At 40.5% G+C, this 22561-nt stretch overlaps 1 protein-coding gene across 14 annotated transcripts in view; it reads right to left on the bottom strand.

The window, feature by feature from the left end:
- The window catches only part of dst (dystonin), a 108787-nt gene that overhangs the window by 61878 nt on the left and 24348 nt on the right, over positions 1-22561 (bottom strand). For 10 of the 14 annotated variants that reach the window (XM_038737064.1, XM_038737065.1, XM_038737070.1 and 7 more), the window contains 31 exons: positions 21333-21422; positions 18686-18784; positions 17355-17432; positions 15992-16084; positions 9979-10145; positions 9725-9837; positions 9443-9549; positions 9233-9352; positions 8765-8860; positions 8528-8655; positions 6928-7021; positions 6677-6831; positions 6098-6566; positions 5879-6007; positions 5635-5712; positions 5362-5523; positions 4971-5075; positions 4709-4804; positions 4504-4629; positions 4252-4404; positions 3988-4142; positions 3723-3849; positions 3385-3568; positions 2533-2690; positions 2258-2436; positions 1976-2114; positions 1696-1889; positions 1449-1611; positions 1277-1360; positions 987-1094; positions 795-893 (listed from right to left, as the gene is read on the bottom strand). In XM_038737064.1, the coding sequence (XP_038592992.1) occupies positions 795-893; positions 987-1094; positions 1277-1360; positions 1449-1611; positions 1696-1889; positions 1976-2114; positions 2258-2436; positions 2533-2690; positions 3385-3568; positions 3723-3849; positions 3988-4142; positions 4252-4404; positions 4504-4629; positions 4709-4804; positions 4971-5075; positions 5362-5523; positions 5635-5712; positions 5879-6007; positions 6098-6566; positions 6677-6831; positions 6928-7021; positions 8528-8655; positions 8765-8860; positions 9233-9352; positions 9443-9549; positions 9725-9837; positions 9979-10145; positions 15992-16084; positions 17355-17432; positions 18686-18784; positions 21333-21422 (4248 nt within the window). Of the gene's footprint in view, positions 1-794; positions 894-986; positions 1095-1276; positions 1361-1448; positions 1612-1695; positions 1890-1975; positions 2115-2257; positions 2437-2532; positions 2691-3384; positions 3569-3722; positions 3850-3987; positions 4143-4251; positions 4405-4503; positions 4630-4708; positions 4805-4970; positions 5076-5361; positions 5524-5634; positions 5713-5878; positions 6008-6097; positions 6567-6676; positions 6832-6927; positions 7022-7121; positions 7356-8527; positions 8656-8764; positions 8861-9232; positions 9353-9442; positions 9550-9724; positions 9838-9978; positions 10146-12345; positions 13543-15991; positions 16085-17354; positions 17433-18685; positions 18785-21332; positions 21423-22561 lie in introns of those variants that run through there. The other 4 variants (XM_038737078.1, XM_038737067.1, XM_038737069.1 and 1 more) reach the window with 3 other exon arrangements.

Raw genomic sequence — 22561 nt, 5'->3', positions numbered from 1 at the left:
AAAAAATAAGTCATCCACTGTTTCATGTTGAATGATAAATTATAAAATTAACTGCATGAATATTTTACTTCTTACCAGAGTGCTGCAGCAATATTAAACAATCTCTCCAGGAATTTGCTATTATAATACTGCATGATTTTATTGGTTATTATACTGTGGAGGTTTAAAAATGCTAACATTCACCACATTTAACAACAAGATCTTAGATGTATTTAATATTATTGTCACTGATTTGATCACTGCCCCTTTTTCCTCTGATTCCCAACTTGTAACTCTCAAATAGGTCTGAGAATACTTCTCAGTACCAATATTTGGAAAATAGTACACAAACTCCTGGAGAGGCTTTATTGTCCCACAGAAAGGCCACTATGAGAGAGACTTTCTGTCAAAGAATAAAAAAGCTCACCGTCACCAGAAACACGGACTTACTGCACATGCAAACATGCACCGCATATCTGCATTTCTTTACTTCTTTTGCACATTGAAGCAAATATCTTCACTCAATAAGAGCTGAACATATAAAGAGACGCAACCCTCTGATGAAGTCAAGAACACGGGATGATAAAGAGTAAAAACACATAGGTGTTTTTGTAATTATTTTACAGATCACTCAGTGAGGCAGTGAAACATGTTGATGCAAAACAGCAGATCTAGGTGTCATGCAAAGATAAGAAGGTAAAGCTAAACTGGCATTATAAGGTTAAGCATACACAAAGCCCCAAAAGTCTAAAATGCACTGCATAAGCCACTGTATATGTAGAAAGCCAGGAAGTATTAACATATGGATCTCTCACCTCCTCGTCTTCAGTTCTCTTCAGTGTTTCACTGGCAAACTTCACATACTGTGTCATGAGAGTCACAAGAGCAGTGTAGCGGGTTCGGAGATCCATAAACTGTGTGAAATTAAACAAACAAAAACAAGTATGTTATTGAGGTGTACTGTAGATATGGCACAAATGTCTGTCCCAAGAAAGTCATAGCTTTACCTCCTGCTGAATGGCATCAGAAGAGCTCTGCATCCTCCGTTTCTTGAGAGGGGATTTGTGTTGGGAGTCAACCATCGCTCTGAACGTCATCAGCTGAAGTTCATAATCCTAAAGAGAGACTTACGTGTTACATTTACAAGGTTGTTTCTTTCTCAACTACAATGGAATGGAAATGACCCAAAATGCTAATTTCATATGTCAGACACACCATGAGGATGTTTATCAAAGTTTTTTGTCCAAGCAAAATGAAAAAGGTGTTTGTCAAAAACAAACTGAAATAATTGATTTACCTTAATGGCAGAAGAGTACTGCTCTGAGTACTTCTGACACTCGTCAATTCTGTTCTGTTTTTGTTCAATTTCAGCAACAAGGACCTGAAAAACACAGACAGGTTAAATATATATCCATCCAAATATACACACTGTCTTTATCTTATTGTTAAGAATTGGATTCTTGTCCTACCTTCTGTTTGTTCAACAGCTCAGCCAGTGCCTTGCTGTCTTCGGGTTTGTTTTCTTGGGCCTTTAGCTGTGCCGCTTCCATTTCTCTGACCCATTCATCAAGACTACTGTAGGAGTCTCTGTAGTGTTTCAGAGATTTGTTGATACCTTCCAAGTCCCGAAGCCTGCAATTGAATGGTTAACGTCAATTAGCTAATAAGACCTGTCAATAACAAAACAATATCCTATGAGAGGTTACTAACACTAACCTGCCATCGATCTGCGAGTGAATGTTCTGCCATCTCTCACTCAGCTGATCAGCTTTCTCCTTGTGCCAGTCGAGGTCAAAGTCACGTTCGTTATGTGCCTTAAACATGCGGTCACTGATGACTCGTGCTTTCTGCAGCTCATCCTCCATGTCATGGAACACCTCCTGCTTCTCATCGATCTCTGTCCGCCATTGCTATAATCAGAAGACGGAATGGTTACTCAAAGTGAACTAAAAGGGTTGCCAGTGTTGGTGAAATGGTGAATCCAATAGAGTATTACCTTAAGTGTTGATATGACAGTCTCAATGGACTTGACATCAGAGTTCATAGCATCTTCCTCGTAGAGTTTGGATTCGTAGGCCTTAACGAGCCCCTCTGCACTCTGGCTGTGCTTCACCACTAAGCTCACTGTTTTCAGTCTGCAAAACAAAGGGAGCATGTCTTCAATTCAGGTACTTTTAATGCAAATATATATATATATAGTAAAATATCTAAATGCCAGCAGGACATAAATGACATAAAAACAACTTCTTTATGTACTTCTACATAAAGAAGGACTTACTTGTCCATATAAATGGAAGACATGGAGTACACTTGGCTCATGTTCTGAACGAGGACAGTGAGTTCAGAGGAAAGCGTTGGCACAGATGGAGAACCTGCAGCCTGCCTGAGGAACAGCTCACATTTCTCCTTCATAGCGTCAAGGTCCTCCTTCAATTTGTTCAGCTCCGCTGTCTTCTTCTGCAAAGTGGCATGTAGGAAAGCGTGATTAAAAAATCAACACTAAGTTGTAAGTTTGTGAGTATATTAAATGATTATTGATACCATGATGTGTACCTCATGTTCAGTGATGCGCTGCAGACTCTGCTCCAGGTCGTCTCTCTCCAGCGGTGTGCGGAGTTGCCTGATCAGGTGTTCTTCATGGGCCTCCAGATGCATCCGGAAGTTGCGTATTTCTGAGATGTAATGATTGTACACCGACTCCTCGTGTTCCTCTGTTTACAAGAAAAAATATAATTAGTAAAATTAATTATAAAGAGCATAAAATAGGTTTGAGTTTCAAACGGTGACAGTTTTGTTGCAATTTTTGAAAAACAGCCAATGTAAAAGTTTGCTTCCATTTGAAAATCCCAACTATTTGATGAGCAATACCACACAATAAAACAAAGGGCATGTTAAACATCGTCTCACATTAACTGACAGCACGCCAGCGCACCTCTAGGTGGCATCATTATCACAGAATAAGGCCAAGTACACCCACCTAAATTAATGGCACTTTGTACTGCTAATGTGAAGTCATACACAAATTATGACAATGGTTTTAATAAGGTGAGAACTTTAGAAAAGGGGAGAGGGCATATATGTAAATGGCCGTGTGTACACGTGTATTGAAGTTAATCTACACAGACCTATGTAACATTACAACATAAAACAACATGTTTTCTGATTTTTTTTTTCTGTAGATATCCCACCAAAACTCATAACAGCAAATTAACAACATTCCAGTGTTTGCGTTTCATTCACAGCAAAGCCAACCATCTCTCTTCTCCTCTCCTCCTCTTAATTCAGTTATAAAAAAACATCATTCCAAAAGGCTTAAAAGGCTTTAGAGCCATGCGTTTCCCTCATGTGTTCAATGTACACCAGCGCTCCTTGCTGGGAGGGACAGGGAGGGAATGTGAGCCTTGCCTCTTTCTGCAGATCTGAGCAGTTCCTGGTAGTACTCCTTGCAGGCCGCAACGTCTCTCTCTAGCTGGGCACAGTCTGCCACTGTGAACACCTCGGATTCTTCGCTGTCTTCCAAGAACTCGTCCAAGTGGGACTGCAGATTGCTCAAGACCTGCTGATGCTCACCTGGTAACATGGTCTTTATCTGCAGTGGTCAGAGAAATTAAAGTGGAAATAAGATAAACAAGTACTTTGTTCTTAGAATGATCATCGAAAACGGAGCCTGATCATCATAAATGATCATCGACTGGTGGAGAAAAGTGTGATCTAAAAAGGAAAACATAATAATTTGAACGTACTGAGGCCACATTCCAGTTGCGGATGGCTCGTATATCAGCCATTAGATAATGCCAAGACACCACACTCTTCATGTTGATGTGGGAGTGGTGCCACAGTGCCAGGACATTCTGGTATAACTGCTCAGTTCTGCAGGGAAAGACATAAATAATTCATCCCATCAAAGTCAGGTCACCAGAGCTTAGGTGTTCAGTAACAGCCATCTGAACTAGAGAGAATAAACTTTATTTTGAAGTAAAAGACACGAAATGAATCCTAGAATCTCACTTTGTAGCCATATCAACAGCCTCTTTGTTGGGTGGAGGCACAGTGAAACAGACAGAGGGCACCATGGCCTCATTCCCTGATGGGTTGATGATTTTCCACTTGGCCCGGTGAGAGTTATTGGCCAATACGCACTCATCATCTTTATAAATGGTAATCTGAAAGAGTTGTGATATACACACAGCACAGATTTACTATAAAAGTTCGAAATAAATGGATTTGATTAATTAAATGTAATGTAATATTGCGTAAAGAACCACTGTATACCTCTATCTGACGATAATCGCAGATGGCTTTAACAGGGATGGAGGATCTCACAGGGCTTTCAGGGTTCCTGGGCCTGAGCTGCACGATATTCTTTGCCCTGCCCACTAACCCAGCTACAGTGCTGCGGTACTGAAGAAGCTGCTCTTTCTCATCCTAGGGACACACGTACAGATTTTTTTTTATTAATAATTTATAATTATTTGCAACTACCTCCACATGCACACACACGTCATATCTTCCGCATCAATTTACCATGGACTCCTGAATTAGGTCCTCCAGTCTGTGTAGGCTGCTTGTTCGATCACAGCTGTATTTTCTTTGAATGGCATCTTGCAGGCTCTTAAGGTAGTCCATGGACTCTTTAGCATCACTGAAAAACTGCAGAGGGGAATAGAGTAAGAAATTAGGTGGAACAAACAAATGCTCTTTGCTGTAATGACTGGAAAAAGAGGCTCACCTCAAAATACACAACATTCTCCTTGAGATGCTGTTCTACACATGAGCAGAGCTGTAAAATCCAGCTCCACTGCGTCTGCATGGCAGCTCTGTATGCCTGGAAGAGAAGCAACTCCGATATAAAAATACACAATATCTGGGTGTAATAGGTGTAAAATTACAATATCTTAAACATTGTGGGAACCGTGTGCAGGGTGGAGATGCTACTGCTTCAAAAATCTGCAATCTTATTGTCATTCTGAGTATACTGAAAAAGGGCTTACTTCAATAGTGAGCCTGGCTGGGTGGTTCTTGAGCATTAGGCGCTCTGCCTTGTCCTGCACAGACTTGATCACTTCCTCCTTTTCATCCAGCTCCCTCATCAGGTCCTGTATAAAGACAGTAAGCTCAGTATCTCTGGCATCTGGACATGGCAAAGACCAGTCGCACCATCCTCTTACACATATGGAGTTCATCATTCAGGCCAAAATACACGAATCCCTTAACTGACCTTATTGTTTTGTTAAATGAATGCAGCTGTAATGCAGCCAAACCAACAGAACCAAAATAACAGTCTGAACAAGCCCTTGTTCTTCTGTCTGCACCCAAAGATTTCACAGATTAAGTTTTAGTTAATTAAAAGCCTGTGTGAAGAAAGACTTGCAAATGACTTACAGCATGGTAGTCTCTTTTCTTCGAGATGTTGCTGTTGCGATCACTCCAGTCGAAGGCAACCTCCTCTTCCTCCTTCTCGTTCAGCCAGATGAGCTCCTGAGTCGCCTGTGACACAAAGTCATGCAGGCTTTCCAGGTGGCTTTGCCGCTCTCTTGAACAGCTCTGAAAAGAACGGGCATTCATAAAGTGAGACTACAAGCACATAAATAGTTTAAAGCATTAATAGCAGCACACATTTTAGATTATGGCTGTTCAGCCCAACAGATCACTTACCAATAGCGTTTCATACTGCTTTTCTAGTTTGTTCAGTTTGTCTGAATAAGTTAGTTTCAGGGGCATGTTCATCTGAATCTGAGAAATGAAAAATACACTTTGGTTTAGTTTCCTCTGCAAAGACACCACAATCTAGCTCAGAGAGTGGAGTTAGGGCAGGCTGCAGCACCATTTCCGATCAACATTTAGGTTACAGATTATATAGGATTGTTAACAAAACAGAGAGAAACTCCAAAATGCTTACCTCACTCAGTTTGGCATCTTTAAGACTCATCTGAAATTCTTCAATGGCTCTATGTACAGTTTTGTGGTTCTCTAAATGCATTTCCACACTTGGCAAATCAGATCCCCACTCTGAACGATCCAGCTGCAACTTTAAAACAGAAAAAAAAAATTCAGCATCTTGTTTTTAAGTGTGTACAATTAAACCTCTATTATAAACACACTAACGGTGACTACTCACCTGCATCTCTTCCACCCAGTACAGGAGGTCCTGAACAAATTTCATGTTGACCTCCTCTTCTGTCATGTTGGAGTCTGCCAGTGAGGATTTCATTAAGGGCTTGCGGATCTGCATGTGTTTCAAATGCCTGAGGCTGCCTGGGTCCATGCCGCCACCACTCCCCATGTAGCTCTGGACTGAAGCTGGCTGCAGACCGGGGGTCAAGGCAGGGGTCACGGACGGGGTCAGGCACGGTGTAAGGCTGGATGTGAATGTGGACCCAGGGGTGCCTAACCCCCCTGGGGTGAGTGCTGGAGTAAGGGCTGGTGTCAGGCTTGTGCTGATGTTCTGTGAGAAGCCAGGGTTCAGGCTTTGTGTGATGCCTGAGATCATCATTTTGGTTTCCTCTGTTGTCAGGGTGCGGCTTTTGCTGTACACAGAAGAAAACTCGGCTCTCAGGGATAGGAGGTCATCTCGCAGTTTTGATACCCTGTATTCATAAAAGGGACAATAAATATATGTATACATATGTCTTAATGTAGGAGAAATGTCAGTGGGATCTTTTTTCACGAGGATATAATATGAGGATATACTTTGTACCTTTGGACAAGTTGATCTGCAAAGGGGAATTTTCCATCCAGAAGAATTTGGATGTCCACCACTTGTTGTCTGATGATATTCTCACACTCGAAAAGGTAGCTGGCAATCTCAGCTTCATGTTGGAACTGAATACCAGACTCAAGACGTTTTGCATCCTTAGCAGAGGGGAAAATAAGAGATTCAAAAGTCAAGATAAAGAATATTTTATCACAAATAATATTAAGCCAAACACAGATTGCACAAAAACTTACAGACTGCAGGGCAGTTCCTGCCAATGCCAGCTTGTCCTCTCCGTTAACACAGTCCCGCTGGACCCGGTTGGCAATCTGCTGCAACGTTTCAAGCCTACAAAAAACAAATGGATTAAGTTGTCAGTTCGCAGTTGTTATCACTTTAATAAAAACAAAAAAAAGTCCTCCCAAAACCAAGGACACTGCAACCTCACCTGGATCCATATGCAATGCTGTTATTGAGGAAGAATGAGCTGTTAATTTGTAAAGGTTCTGTATGGACGGTGTCATAGGAGCCAAAACTGGTGAAGCTGCTGTTGCTAACAGACGATATCCCGCTCAAATAGGCCATCTTACTTTACATGGTAAACTACTGCCGGCCCTGTTACATTTCTCATCCCTCTGAGAGGATCCCCTTCAGCCTCGACCTAAAATGGACAGTAAGACTACAACGCATTCGCAGACGGATGGAGCCGCTTTCAACTCGCAACTCATATTTATAGCCCCACAGGCAGGTAAGGAACTTGTAAAATGAATCCCACCCTAAAATAATGTGCTGCCCTTAGGGGATGAAAATGAATAGCAGGTTGAGACAGCACACCTTCATACGAGCTGAGACTGTATAAAGCATACTGCTGTAATTGCTGTTTCTGCCAGTTTTCACCACACCCAACATTAATGCTGTAAATATGCTGCGCTTGCAGACCATGGAGGCAAGAATGGGGATATAAACTTGTCTAAACCATTGTCAACAGAGGTTCAAAACATGACGTTTGAATTTCCACAGAAATAAGATCTACTCAAACAAACACTGATGGAAACAGATAAAGCTCAAAAACCTGACTGAGCTTGCCATAAGAAAGTAGTCACAGTATAATATATCAGAACATACCTTGACTGAAGCATGCTGTGACACATAATTTACATATTTGTGTGCCATTTTAAAGTACCTAGATAGTAGATCAGTGATGATTTAGTTCCTGAATTACAGAACATAAAAATACCCCATTTTTCTCACTATTTTATTACACAAGATTCATTTGTTTGCTGCTTTTTTTGTGAGGGGGATCACTCAATCACTTGGTCAAGCGGAACAAAACTCATACGTATCATATGCAGACTGATCTGATCAAGAAATACTGTGTACAGCAGGTCAGGAATATACTGATAATGTGCAACGGCTCAGTCAGGGGGTTTCTACTTTAATAAAGCAAATCAAACTCTGACATAAACACTGGCCCTCAGTGTTAGGTTTCAGTACAGACATTAGTGAGCTTGCAATATGACGCTGGAGCACTCCACCTACACCAACCTCAGAAAATATTATGCTGACTCATGTAGCATATTTGCTCTTTTATCAATATACTGTATGAAAAACTTTTCAATTATGAAAGCAGCACATGGCCATAATACGTCTTGCTTCAAATCACTGTATTTTTCCTCAAATAGTCACACATTTGGTCATATCAAACACCAGCTATGTATCTCTTAAATACTGTAATGATGGCTTTTGGCTGAGGAGTAACCTGTAATATTAGGTTATAAAGACTATAAAGATAAATCCCATAATGTTGAGCCAAGCAAGACAAAGTATTAATATGTTCAAAGTGCCTGCACATACCGTTCCACCTCAGGCCTCAGGCTCTTCTCTCTTTCCAGCATGGCAACAATTAATTTACCCCATTCCTTCTCCACATCATTAGGGTGATGACCCTGGGGTAACTGAATGCGTCCAAACTCGATCCACATCTGTCAAATACATCACAAACACAGACCTGTTGTCACTACAGTGTGCACGACTACTAACAACGTAATTTGTCATCAGAGCAACATGCTCTTCTGTTTTACATTTGTATACCTCAAGCATTTTATAGAGGTTCTTGATTTTCGTCTTCTCGTTCTCTTTCAGCGGGATTTCATGTTCTTTGAACTGCAGATACTGTGTATAAAGTGCCTGTAAAAGGAAGCAAAGGTTACAATAAAAAAGTTTACTTTTTTTCCACACTTGTCCCACTAAGCATCAGAACAGATATTAACCAGGAGAAAGGTCTCTAAGAATTTGTTCATACTCTCCCGTTGTCTAAAACTACAGCATTAAAGTGCCTTCACTGTTAAAAGCTATCAACTACTTGCAGCAAATGGACGCTGCTCCTTTCTCATATCCATCAGGATCACTTTAAGTCTCTGTTACAGCAGATAGACGCTGCACGTGGACACTTACCCTTCACCTAACTGACTCTATATAAAGATTCTAAGCACTCTGTTAAATGAGACAGCTGAAGCTCAACTTAATAAAGCTAATAATCACGGTTAAAATGTTCAGTACCTTGAGTTCCACTGGATTGTTGGGGAATGATCTATCTGACATTATGGCCACGTTGTGTTTGATCCACTGGCTGAGGTATTTGATCATGTTCTGGTACTCCACCCATTTGATATCAACATCCTGTTCAGAGAAAAAGGCTCATTAGCAATAATGCACTTTTCAGCACTTGGATTGGGTTGAGTTACTGGTGGACCGATGCCATCAACTTACATTAGGACTGATTCCATCAACACCATCGGGTACTTTGGGGAAGGCATCATACAGTGTTGAGACGTATGTGATGACTGATTTTTCATCAGGGGACTGAACGTCTACGTCTGGTGAGGGAAGGAAAAAGGTCAAAAATGCAATACATGAAAACGAGCTGTACTCGGAGGAATTATACGTCAAGCCAAAATCCAAGCTTCACTCCACATGATTTATAGCACAACGGTGTCATAGGTTTTTTTTTTCCTGAGTTAAACCAAACATAACAGTATATATGGATCTCACCCTCTGGGTCCAGCAGCCTGGCCACCCCCAGCTGTTCAGCTAAACAAAACGCGTGCTCTAAATTTGATCGGTTGGTCTGTGTCGACACACGGCTCATGTCAACCATGTCTGGCCTGCAACAGAGAGAAAGAGAGCCAGTAAGGCAAGACACACAACTCAAAGAAAGAAGACAGAAGACAACTAAATTCAGTATATGCATTACATAGATTTACTTTTGTGCAAAAAACCCTGCTGTTCCCTCTGTGTTACGGTACCTGTATTTATGAATGATGGCGTTAAATAGCCGGCCATCCCTCCAGGATGTTGTGAAGTTATCACATCGTACGCCAACATAGCCCTCTGTTATCTGCTTGGACCAGAGCAGCAGCCTCTCCTTGGCTGTCATGTCCTCGGACTCCCCTGTCACGTGGATCTCCGAGATCTGTCACAAAGAGAAATACAACATATAAAATACAAAATGCACTGACATTAGATGTGCAGTGGCTGGGAGACACAGAAAATCTAATTCACACATTTGTGTAATAACTTTAGATTAATACTTCACCATTATTTAGTGGGAGTAATAACTCCTTAGTGGAATGCAATCAAATGCAACAGCACCATAAACCACAGCCCTAAAGATACTACTGTATTAAATCCACAACTTATGTGTCCCAAAACAGTCTGAACTTTTTAAGCTTCACAAAGATCATATTTATTGTACAGAGAAAAAAAGAGGAAACACAGGAAATATATATTTCATTTCATATTTGACTAATATGAATTAAGTGTAAATGGGAGTTTCCTCATCTAGTTCATTAACAGTTCTGTTCAGCGTGAGACCGAGCTGTGTATTACATTACCAATTAGTTTTACAACATGGTATACTGAGATTAAAGATGACCTCAAACAAACAGTGTGGTTGGCACGCTGGGTTTATGACATCTGAACAAGAGCTTCTATCCACAGTTCACACCACATTCAATAATATTGATTCAAGCCTTTGTAGATTTTCTTTTCCTGTAACACATCTTGTATGACAGAAATGGCTCTGAAGGCACATGGAATACATCTGTTACAGTCTGTTTCCATTTTCCATACCACAGAAACTGTTAGGTCACAACATGGTTTGAATTAAAATAAAGAAGCAGAATAGATTTCCCAAGATGAATCAACCTTCAGTTTAAAAAAAACACAAAAAGATTAACACCATCACAAATAACACCATCCTGAAGAAGAAAAATAGAGAGCAGCCTGTACAAACAGTATAACTTCTAACATTTCTACAGTGCAGTTTAACAGGACCAATGCCACTTCTTCACAGCCTTCTTAAGAACACACTGAGTATAAATGTCAAAGAGCTGAATTTTACTGGACACAAACATCTTGGAGACACAGTATCTTGGAGTTGCCCTTCATTTTAACCTTCCTTGGATAACTATGACCTGGATGACTGAGAACCTTCACAGACATAGACAAACACAAGACTGTTTAGTCTGTTTCTACTGGACATGCTGAGGTTTTAATACTACACCACGGAGAATAAGGATGAAACACATTCAACAAGACTGCAATAAAACAGGGTCATCATGTCATCTCACAAACAAAGTTATCATTAGATTCACAACACTGCTGTCAATAACTGTTCCAAGATATATGTGATTATCTACCAGGGTGATTTCAGAGCACTTTATAACAGCTGATGTTGGAACGATGTGCTTTGTTTTGTAAATATAAAAATCAAGGAATGTCTGTTGGCACCAAGTTAAGTCTTTAACTAAAGAACCACAACCCTGCTCACCCCGTGTGAAAGACCAACAGTCACTGTATCATCAGCAGATTTTGTAATGTGACGATTTTCATCAAGACTCTGGCAGCCATAAGTGTACAAACAGCAACCCTACAGGGAGCCAGTGGACTTTAGAGTTACCGTTCACTTTCACACACGTCAGCCACTGATTGACCCACTATAATCACTATCAAATCAAACACAGTCAGCTGTTTTAGCGAGATCATTAATTAAGACATCATTTGTGTTCTGAATGTACTCAATGAAACCAAACACCACCATTAAAGCTAAAAACACAGGATGAGAGCCTGCTATCACTCCAAAATTGATTGATATATCTTACAGTAAGCTCTTAAATCCAAGTTACAAGTTACCTACTAATTTTTCATCAAAAGAGTCACTTTTCCATTATACATGGGAATATTAGTATAATTTATTTGGTCAACTATTGATTAGGCTTTTAAAAAAACATGTATGTCAACATACTGTTCCCATTCTCTACATACAGATGAGCAGCATTTTAACACTAGATTCAGGTAAATCTGATTAGGCAGCCTTTACATTTAACATAATCTAAAGACAAAAAAGCCACCACAATGATGACATAATGCTCTACAAACAATGAAACACGCTGATGGGGTATAAAATGATCTAATAAGATAATCTGGTTAACAAAATGAACTGGCTTTGCTCTAAAGAACTGCTTTATTTTAGCATATTTTCAGCATAGTGCTTAACTTCCATGATTTAAAACCAGCCTTGCAAAGTTGAAGTTACATTATTCCCTGATCAAACCCCTTATTAATCATGAATCACACCCGTAATAGCTATAAATAACACGTTCTCAGTTTACCTCGTGTTGGGTGGAAATACATTTGGCAGGAGCTGGAAGCCGTTCTACGTAACCAGAGCAGGTGTAGGCCCTCCGTCTCCTCCTCCTGTGTGCTTGAGAGCCCCATATGATCTTGGCAAACGTTTCCTCACTCCCAGGCCTGTCATTACCCCTCAGAGTCCATAGCATGTGCTCCACTGCTCCAAAGCTAACAGCCCTCCTTAACTGGCGTTGTAGCAGCTTCTTCACAAGAAGACCGTCCTTAGCTGAGGCACCTCTGGAAGCTGTGTTAATACAACGAAGCTTTCCTTCTACAGAGGACTTGCTCCTGTCACCCGCTGTCTGCTCCATAGAAAACCGTCCCAACCTGTAAGGTAACCTCTTGCCAAGGGGTTGATTACAGGGATCTCGGAGGATCAAAACTGGTACCTCTCCAACATAGACACCTCTGCTGATGCTTTCTTGCCTGGATAGATGTTTCTCCACCTGTGATGGTTCATCCAGCTCTGCTTGGGACTCCTTTGTGTTGCCATCTGGGCCATCATGAGGCTCTGCACCACTGCAGATGACCTTATTTGTAATAGCCTCACTTACAGGACCCCCGAGAGATCCAACAGGCTTAAAGTCCTGTGATTTCCTCTTCTTCCTCTGAAAATAGCGGCGACCTTTCAGCTCTTTAGATTCAGGGTTCAGTGGAGCTTTCTTGGGGTCAACATAGCATTCCTCTTTAGGACTTCTAACACAGCCACAGATGTTTCCCATGGCTGAAAGTCATATAGTCTCTTACCCATTGACAGAGATGAACTTCCAAGGGCGAGCTGTTTTCAGGCAAAGTATCCAGTGAGCTCTGCTTGATCTGAAGAGCCACTCTCCCATTGACAGAAAGCCATTTTCACACTGTGCAGCTAGCACACAATAAGCTCTGACAGACAATCCCGCAGCCAGACATAAAACTTACTCTACTCAGAGCAGAGTTGACTTTTAGCTTTCATTGATTCTAAGAAACTCTCTCTCCCTTTGCTCTCTCTGTCTCTGTCACTGCATTGCTCTCTTGCTCCTGTGCTCTCTCCTCAGTCTCTTCTCTGGCACTGGAATCCTTTCTGACCTTTGAAACATTTCCCTGGCTTTACTAATCCAGATCAAACACCATAAATGCACACACAGACGTGGCTCACGTGCTTGTTGCTCTCAGCTGGGCAAGAATGAAAGAGACTCGCGGACAGACCTGTTACAGGCCGGTTAGTCTGCTTCGTCTATACAGTAAACATGTGCACGTCACAGCTTTGGCTCAGCAAGTTAGGCTCTTAGGTTTCCTAATATTTGTGTCTATAATGACAGGTGAAGGGAGGACAAGGTTTAAACTGTAAGTGGATGCCTGCTGATGGCCACCCATTATGCTGTGAGAAACTTTGGCTCAGCAAGTTTGGCTATGAGTCCCAGCCGGCCAGAAAGGCTTTGAAAAAAAGAACAGCATAGGTCAACGAGAGCAGCAGAAGCAGAGGCAAATCCGTGCTGGACAACAAAGTGCTTTCACTTTGTCTATTAATCAAGCTACGTACAAAAGCAGAGCCAGAGGTGGGGACTGAGTCCAATGGTTTAAACAAACACTATTATCTGAACAGATCACCACCGCTGCAGTTCACAAGGGGGCAAATGCTCTGACCAGGAAGTGATTCACCATCTAAAAACATTGCAACAACTATAAAATAACATTGGCTGACAAAGAGTGGCACAAGCCCACTGTAGAGGAATCTCTCAATACTTTAATTACATGGCAAAAAGAGTGCGTGAAAGAGTAAATATAATGTCACCACAGAGCTGAACTAAAAATAACAGTGTGCCACTGTGAGTTTGCAATATCTGAACGCCAGTGAAGTTTCCCTGAAGGTCAAAGTCAACACAGTTCAAACTCCAGTGTACTGATTACTCTGACTGCTACAGAGCTTAGGGTCAAACTATCAAATAGTGGTATTACTACAGTAGAAGATTATGTTTGTACCTGTTATATAGCATTTAATATGAATTATATAGCCTTACCCAGTACTTTTTTTGTTTTAATAACAGCGAATGAATGAGATAGACATGAGACAGATGAGACAAATAAAAGGATAGAACCACCTGACAACAATGCATTGTCATGGCAGTGCAGTGGCACCAGCTAGCCTCTACTAAAGTAAACATTACACTCTACTGGTCCCCCAACACCATGTCCCAGGTGAAAACCATTGTGAGGAATACAGTTGTGGCAGCTTTGTGTAATGATATCAACTTCTTATCTATACAGACATGATCAAACATGTCTGCTACACCTTAACAAAACAGTGAAACAGTAAAGCAGCTATGAGGTAGAGAACTGAGGTGTGTAACAGCACTCTCCGTTTAGTTAAATTAAAGAGTAGCCTGCAGCAACAAAAAAGTATGTACAGTATATCTCCAAAACAAACCCTGTCCTTTGGACAATCTGCTGTCAGCCGGGTTTATATAAGCCAAAGGTGAATACTGTGAGCAAAGCGCAACATTTTCTCCACAAGTGCCTATCCTCAATAATAAATCAAGAAGAAACAGGCCCAGTGCTGGATCAACTGCTCAAGGGCTTGCGTGAGACTGACAGCAGCAGGTGTTGGCATCATCACAGACGCTACCTGTCAACGTGTTTGAGTCCAGGCAAAATTATATTAGCTGCTATACCCCCCACCACCAGTATTATTTTATTGAGGACATTAGTCACAGACAACTTCTTGTTCTTAAAATAATATAACTTACTCCCACCAATCACAATCAAAGCTGCAGTCTGAAAGACTATTGCATTATTCATGTCCGTAACCAACAACTGAGCCACATGGCGTGTGCAAAAGAGATTAATAATTCGATGCAAAAGTAAGTGAGTCATTAAAGAATGACGTTTCTGCAAGCTGTTCCATTTTGGATAGATACTGTAAATACTTTGGTGGACACCTGGATAGTCCTGGCATGCACACACAGACCATTCCACTTGACGTGATTTGTGTCACTCCAGCAATAAAATGACAAGTATTTCCAGAGAGAACATTTCTGAGAACATTCAGGGAGAAACATAAACTCAGCCTAGAGCATACAAACCCATTACAGCTTTTTGCAAGTGTAACCACACGCAAAAGCTTCGTTTTACTGATTCAAGCCAGCTCCCCCTGTATTTCAAACATAGACTTGTTACAACTGTGTGCAACTCCAGCTGAAACAAACATGAACTGAAGTGAACCAGGTAACAGTACCACCATATATTAAACTGTGATCTGACAGCAATTACAACATTCAGCAGGAAGTTTGCTGCACAGCTTTGACACCTTGTGGTCAAAAGTAGAAACATCCACTTGGTGAGTGGGTGTGAACCCATTTAAAAAGCATTAATCTGAAGGGCATTTAACACGCTATTACGTAACTCAATCCCAAAGCATGCAAACATTTCTGTTGTACGGAAATATCTTTAAACTGTAGAAATACAAAGGTGACACTGTCGAAAATCCCCTGCATCTTTACAAGTTTAAAATGAACAGCCCATATCAGTGTTTACTCAGCAGTTAAATTGTAATACAAGGAATTGAAAGTAAGTAATCCAGTATCTGGGTAATAAATCGTCTTGGCCATTAAAAGCGTAAGAATCACCACACAATAAGATGAAAACACTGACCTGAAAGTGCAGAATTATGGTCCAGATTAATCCCAGGGTCAGTTTTGGGTTACCATCTGTGATGTCGTCATTCCTGATATTTACAAGTTTGACCTGATGACAGGAAACACATGATTAACATATTGCAAATTTACAATATCTCTAAGTGTTCAAACCCAGCTCTTACACTTTTTAAATGATGCCATTCACATTTATTTGGTGTATTAATCAAGTACATTCACGTGACTCACATGCCTTTCATATAACAAGCACCACAAGGTGGCACAATAGTCATTATTTTATGTCAGGGAATGCTGACTGACTTGCCTACTGATGTGGTGGGTCTGAGATAAATGCTATAAACCTGCTAGGACTGTTTTATCTATCACATATCACAGTGAAAAATAAAGTGTATTTAATGATTTCACAAAAAAAGAACATAGCTCATTAAGCAGGAGTCTAAACACATTCTTGTTGTAATGTAGCTATACTCCAGGAGCAGTTCATTTACTCCTCCAGCGCCAGCGTGATCATCTGTAATAACTGTAATCAATATGATGCAGGGGGAGATTTAAGGATGTTTAAACAGTTAGATTCTGTACATTTAATGACTTCAGAGGACGCATGGATGCGTCTGGTATGTACTGTGGCTAAAACAATAGAACAACTCATCTGTGACCATCTATGAATCCTTTGTCTCAAGTCTTACATCACATCTGGCTACGGTTCGACCAGGCTGTGTTCTTCATCACATCCTGGCTGTGGTTGGGGGAGGGGAGAGGAGCGTAATCAAAGCTCCTTGAAGCCCCAGTGATGGGATTTGGAGTCAGTTGCTACCTAAATGCTGCTATTACGATTTGTGGCAACTGAAACGTAAATTTCATAAAGACAGATGGAAAACAGCAGGAGCCCAATGGTGTGTGATGCTGGAGAACAAGCAGTGTCTAAGTAATCACCACTGAGGCCTTTGCCTTGCTTTGCCTTCTTTGTCTGCCTGAGCAAACAAATATGATGCAACTCCCAAAATACAATGTAGTTACACACATGAACTGATACATTTACATGTGCTGTTCAGCTGTAACCTTTTATATAATTTGCTATCCTGTGTGAAAGCGTGAAAATTCCCAATTAATTATATGGAGTTTCAGTTGTATTCTGCTATGAATCCACAAGGGGACAGGAAAGGCAGAGAAATGTGTTTTTGCCTTTACATCACATGATGGTTTTTTATCTTAACTCTGACTGCAGGCTTGTTTTCAGGAGCTTATCTCGCCGTCTAAACTGGTTTAGGTTTATGACTGACTATTGTGTTGACTCAAATGTATTCCAGTCCTCAATCATACGTGGGACAAGAGTTTGAGAATGTACTTGGATTGATCCCTACCTGCCGCCTCTTTAAGTAATCCAGTGCTATTTGTACATTCTGGAGTCTGTGGAAGCGCATCCTTCCTCTCTCCCGAGGCTGTGGACATAAAGAGGGCAGAGGGGCCACGCATGGTAATCAGGTTATTCTCAACATCAGAGGACAAATTCAAAAAATGATTAGTAGCATGGGGGAACCAGGACATGCTTCCAGGATCTTACCCGCTGATCTGGTGAGGTAAAGAACACACAAAAAAACTCTACCCACAGCAAGATTAGCCATTTCCGCAGGCCTGCTAAAAATCTGTGCATATACAGAACATTTTCCACCATTTGCATCTCTAGAAATTTTCCCTTAACAAACCAAGTAACCCTGCTAGTTAGCACACTCTGGCAGCTAAAGTGTACATAAAACACATTAATACATTCGGTTCGCTGTGCTGTAGACACTAAATGTACATAATATATAATAATATAATAATAGCTGCATTATGCAGGCAAGTCTCCAATCTCTTGTGGCGATTGCACATGGACAGTCAGAGGCCACAGCATGAGGTAATGAAATGGAAAATGCGTTGAAGCCAGGATGCAGCAGCAGCAAAAGACGTGTGCTGCGTTCAGCCATATTTCTTAGCTGATAATAGCTGAGAGAAGAATCCCGATGATCTCAAATGCAAACAACATTTAATAAACCCATCCCACCACGGCTTTCAAACAGTGACTCTCATTAACTTATGAAGCCCTCTCAAGGCTTCAAAATAACAGAGTACCCTGAAGCAGCAGATGAAAAATGTCCTGATGCTCACGTAGGCTGGGAGCACTTTGATTGTATGGCTCAATGATGGGCAAAGCTAGTGAAATGTATATAAGGACCCAAGCTTTATGGCAAATTCCTTTATAATGAATTGCATCTTTTCTAATCCTTTTGCAAGGTCAGTGAGCCAAACGTACTGGTTTGTGTCATTTTTGTCTCACATGTATGTTCAAATAGAAGATTTGAGCATGAAGATGCTTGGGTCTTTATCTCATGTTCCCATTTCTCTGCATCATCAGTGTCATCTGGTCACATAAAGAAAGATTTGGAAAATACTTCCTGGTCAAAAGAAGTGGCATTATGAAACATAATGTTGCATAGAAATCACAAATTAAGCTAAATGGGAAAAGGAGAATCAATACTCTATAAGCATACAGAAGAACTAAAATATCTGCTAAAGCAATTATTTAAGACTACAAAAAGACAAATCATACAGTGGGATCGTTTCTACAATCCTGTTAACTGGCCAACACGCTCTGAATTAGTTTGTTAACAGGGGCTGGGTGGGGGTGGGGGTGGGGGGGGCAAGCCACACGTACCCCCTTATCATCATCCACCGTGTCTCCATGCTGCTCAACTGCGCATGCTTCTGTCCCACTCACCAACCGCAATGTCTTCAGAAAATCACGCTCCCTTGGCTTATCACCGAAAAGGCAACACATGGGGAAGAAAAGGAAGACATGGGCACACATGGCAGCCAAATCAAAGGAAGTTAGACAATGGACAGAAACCAATTAAAGAGTGAAGAACAGAGGAGGAGGAAAGTAGAAGGGAAACAGGATGTAAACAGAAAATAGATAGCTACTTAGAGGATGAAAGTTAGTCACACTAGAGAGGGAGTAACTGCTGGGGCTCCTGGCACAGGAATACATGCAGTTTTAATACAGTAAGGGACATTACAGCATGATAACATTATGGAACTCAGGACTGCACAAAGACTATATCAACATACTTCAATATAAGATGAAAGAATGACATGTTAACAGAGAAATTAAATAGTACTGCAAATATCCTGCTGGGTAACATGCAGCATGTCAGTAGCCACTGTCTTACTACAGCTTCATACACTGTGCAGCGCTGTGCTCTATATGTGGAGGATTACACACGGATACAGATAGAACTTAAACACAAACGAAGACTGAAAATCATGACCGTTCCCTACTTTTGGTTAAAATAACACATGATAAGAATTATATTACAGACTAACTCCATTTAAACCGGGATGTTTTCCATTACAATTTGCAAAAAAAATGTGGTCCATCAATAAGTTATTATTCCTGTATTTCTCTATTATATAAAAACTGACTTTCAATTTAGCTTCTTTGTACATTTTCACAAATAAATTTCGACCATTTTATAATATGTAGCACAATTTCCTCAATCCATATTTTAACTTTTCGTTGAACAGCTGGAAAAGTACCCCATTGGGCACCTGGATTAACATGGTAAATGTACACGTTCATATCTGTGAAGGCCACTTAGCATCTCAAAAAATGTTCCACACCTGGAAACAATCAACTTCTAATTAATTTCTTGGTCATTCCAAGTTTTGACAGTGTGGAGATTGATTATATAGCCGTTCCAGTGATCACGCCAGCTGTGTTTTAACCACCATAACAGCACAGCTTCCAATGCTAAAAAAGAAACACTGCTCCCGACTGTAATATTACTTGATCACAATGCAGTTTTATAGATCCAATGCCACGGTTTTTGGTTGGCTATATGTCAGGTGCAAAAATGTTTGTCCTCTTAGACTTAGTATTTGGAAAAGGGAATTCTCAATAAGACCAAGCTGGGTGTTCAATTAGATAATTTACTTGGTCTGATCAGATTGATTACGTTGGTTCCGTGATGGAAAACGGCATTGCAGTTTCAAAGAAACTTTCTGCATATGTAAGGTTTTCTGTTATGATTGATGTTCGGTTACTCATTCTGTCACACTTAGATACCGCCCAGTCATTTGGTCAAGCCCTGCTGAGAAACATCTTAATACAACTTTGATGCATAAACACTTCTCCTGGCTAACTGTGGAGGCTAAATCAAAATCTTGTCTTACATTAAAGCGTGCTGCATACATGCTTTGTATTATAATCATTTTAGACTGCTTTGTATGATTTTTTTAATAATCTGAAAAAATATAAAAAACTTTGATTCCATCTCCTATATCTGGAAATTTAAAGCAATGGTTCGGCATTTTGGGAGTATGCTTTTCTTGCCGAGAGTTAGAAGAGAAGATTGAGACCACTTTCTCATACAGACTATGGTAAAGCTGATGCCTGTAGCCAGATAGCTTAACTTTGCGTAAACACTGGAAACATTGGTAAACAGCTATGTTGGTTTGTTGGTTATGTTGGAAGGTAAAAAATTACATCTGTTGTTTATGCAAAATGTAATTTTGAATAATACACTATACTTCTTTTGTGCAAAAATAGTATATACTGTTTTTTTGTGATGGGTTGTGGAAGCAAATGGTTATCCAAATAAAGAATAAAAGTAGCCTTAGTGCATTATAAAGGCTAGTTAGCAAGTTTAAGTTTGTTAATGACGGGTTATTGGCTATGAAGAGAACTAGTTTTCCCCATTTGCTATCTTTTCTTTGATTTGTTTACATTTTGTTGACTGAAAGACTTTTTGTGGGTAATCACCATATTTAATATCTGACTCAAGTATGTTGCTACATGAGCACTACTCCTGTAGCACAAAGCACCCCATCCCTGACTGTATCCAAAAAAACAAATGTGTATGTAAAGCAAGGCATATTGTACCACCGATTTCATATAAATGACATCTAATAGCACAGCACAACTAATCAAAATGATGAGCACCTCAGTCAGTGTCAACTGTAGATATCCCAGAATGGATAAGGAAAAATTAAACAAAAACAGAAAAAAACCTTTGAGGTATTTGAAACCTCCATGCAATTCATAAAAAAATGAGTGGAGTTTGGAGCAACAGAAGATCTGATTGCAGACCATCAAATCCCAGGATACCCTCCTACCATCAGTTCCATAAGTAAGAAGGAGGAAGAGCAAGTGAGTCAGTCATGCAAAGGTCTGATAGATAAGAGGAATAAGTTTCTCAGTTTCCTTATTGCTGTCTTGGGATTTCAAGATAACCAAGATATCAGTACAATGGGTTTCTCTTTACTGGCCATGAAAACAAGATGACTGGAAAACGTTAACTCACCAATGTATCCCCAGACAAAACCTCCAGCAGGGAGATCAGGTTATGTCCATCTCGTAAGTCTTCATATAGGTCATTTATATGCTTCCGTACCTACAGACATGAAGACGAAAGCAAAATATGAGCAAATATCATGTTGTTTTCATACACCTGTTCATTGCTGACTGTTCCTAATCTAGTTACGCAACTTGTGTTGTTTTTTTAACTCTGACCAAAGTTATTGAACCGTAATAGTCTCAATTTCTAAAGAACAGCCCTGGAAGGATTATACCAGGAACCATGGAGGTTTACCAAGTTCTTACAACCGTCATAACTAAAACACAGCTGTTGCTTTTAATGTTTGTTATACCATTAAATCAACCTGGCATTCAGTTGCAGTTTAAGCACAGCTTTAGAAAAAACCTGTTTTAGTTCACATGTCACAGCAACATTGTTTTTGTTTTGTTTTCCTCCAGACTGAAATGAATGCAGCATAAAACACTCTTGCTTGAGCAGGACATCATTGTGACAACTTATCTAAGCACTTGAGCGAGGCACTTTACAACGCCGGTCCTCCCAGCAGGTCCACCTCTCCTTCCTGTCCTAAATACCGCGCCTCTGAAATCACCCAGATGACCTGCTTTCACACAGGGCTTTCAGCACTGTAATCCCAGACAGCAGCCACAGCTGTGGAGCCAAAATAGTCCTGCACCCTTATGCTATTGGGTAAACAGATCCCCAACTATTACTCAGCACCTCTGATTTCTCATGGACCATGTGTAAATCCGGTGGCAAAAGACCTTATGATAAGCTAATAAGCTATGTCATTCAATCAATCAATCAATCATTGATTATAAATAAATAAAATGCAAATGTTCTAACTAAACCATTAACTCAAATTTAACAGGTTCACAGTACAGAGCAAGCCGGAAGCTTCTGGTCAGCGATCTAATGCGAACGTGGAATTCCCTTAAACCTGCATTCTATTGAACGGCCAGCAAGGGGCGACTCTTCTGGTTGCAAAAAGAAGTCCGGTTCCAATAGAAATAATGGTAAAATTACCCTACTTCTCAGCTGATTTATTAACTCAGTGAACACTTTCATAATGAGTTTATGGTCTCAGCCGCTAGTTTCAAGTCTCCTTCAATACAACATGATGTTCATTTTGTACTGAAGGTCCCATTTGGTCCCATTTAGAGGAAAATAGACCATAAAGCAGAGTATTCTTCAGGGCAGGATTATCTATGATTGAC

Source organism: Micropterus salmoides, unplaced genomic scaffold (assembly GCF_014851395.1).
Source record: "Micropterus salmoides isolate LMB-PRFRI ecotype aquatic unplaced genomic scaffold, ASM1485139v1 Ms_hic_scaffold_22, whole genome shotgun sequence".
Classification (NCBI taxonomy): domain Eukaryota; kingdom Metazoa; phylum Chordata; class Actinopteri; order Centrarchiformes; family Centrarchidae; genus Micropterus; species Micropterus salmoides.
This window is presented reverse-complemented; position numbering and strand designations above follow the sequence as displayed.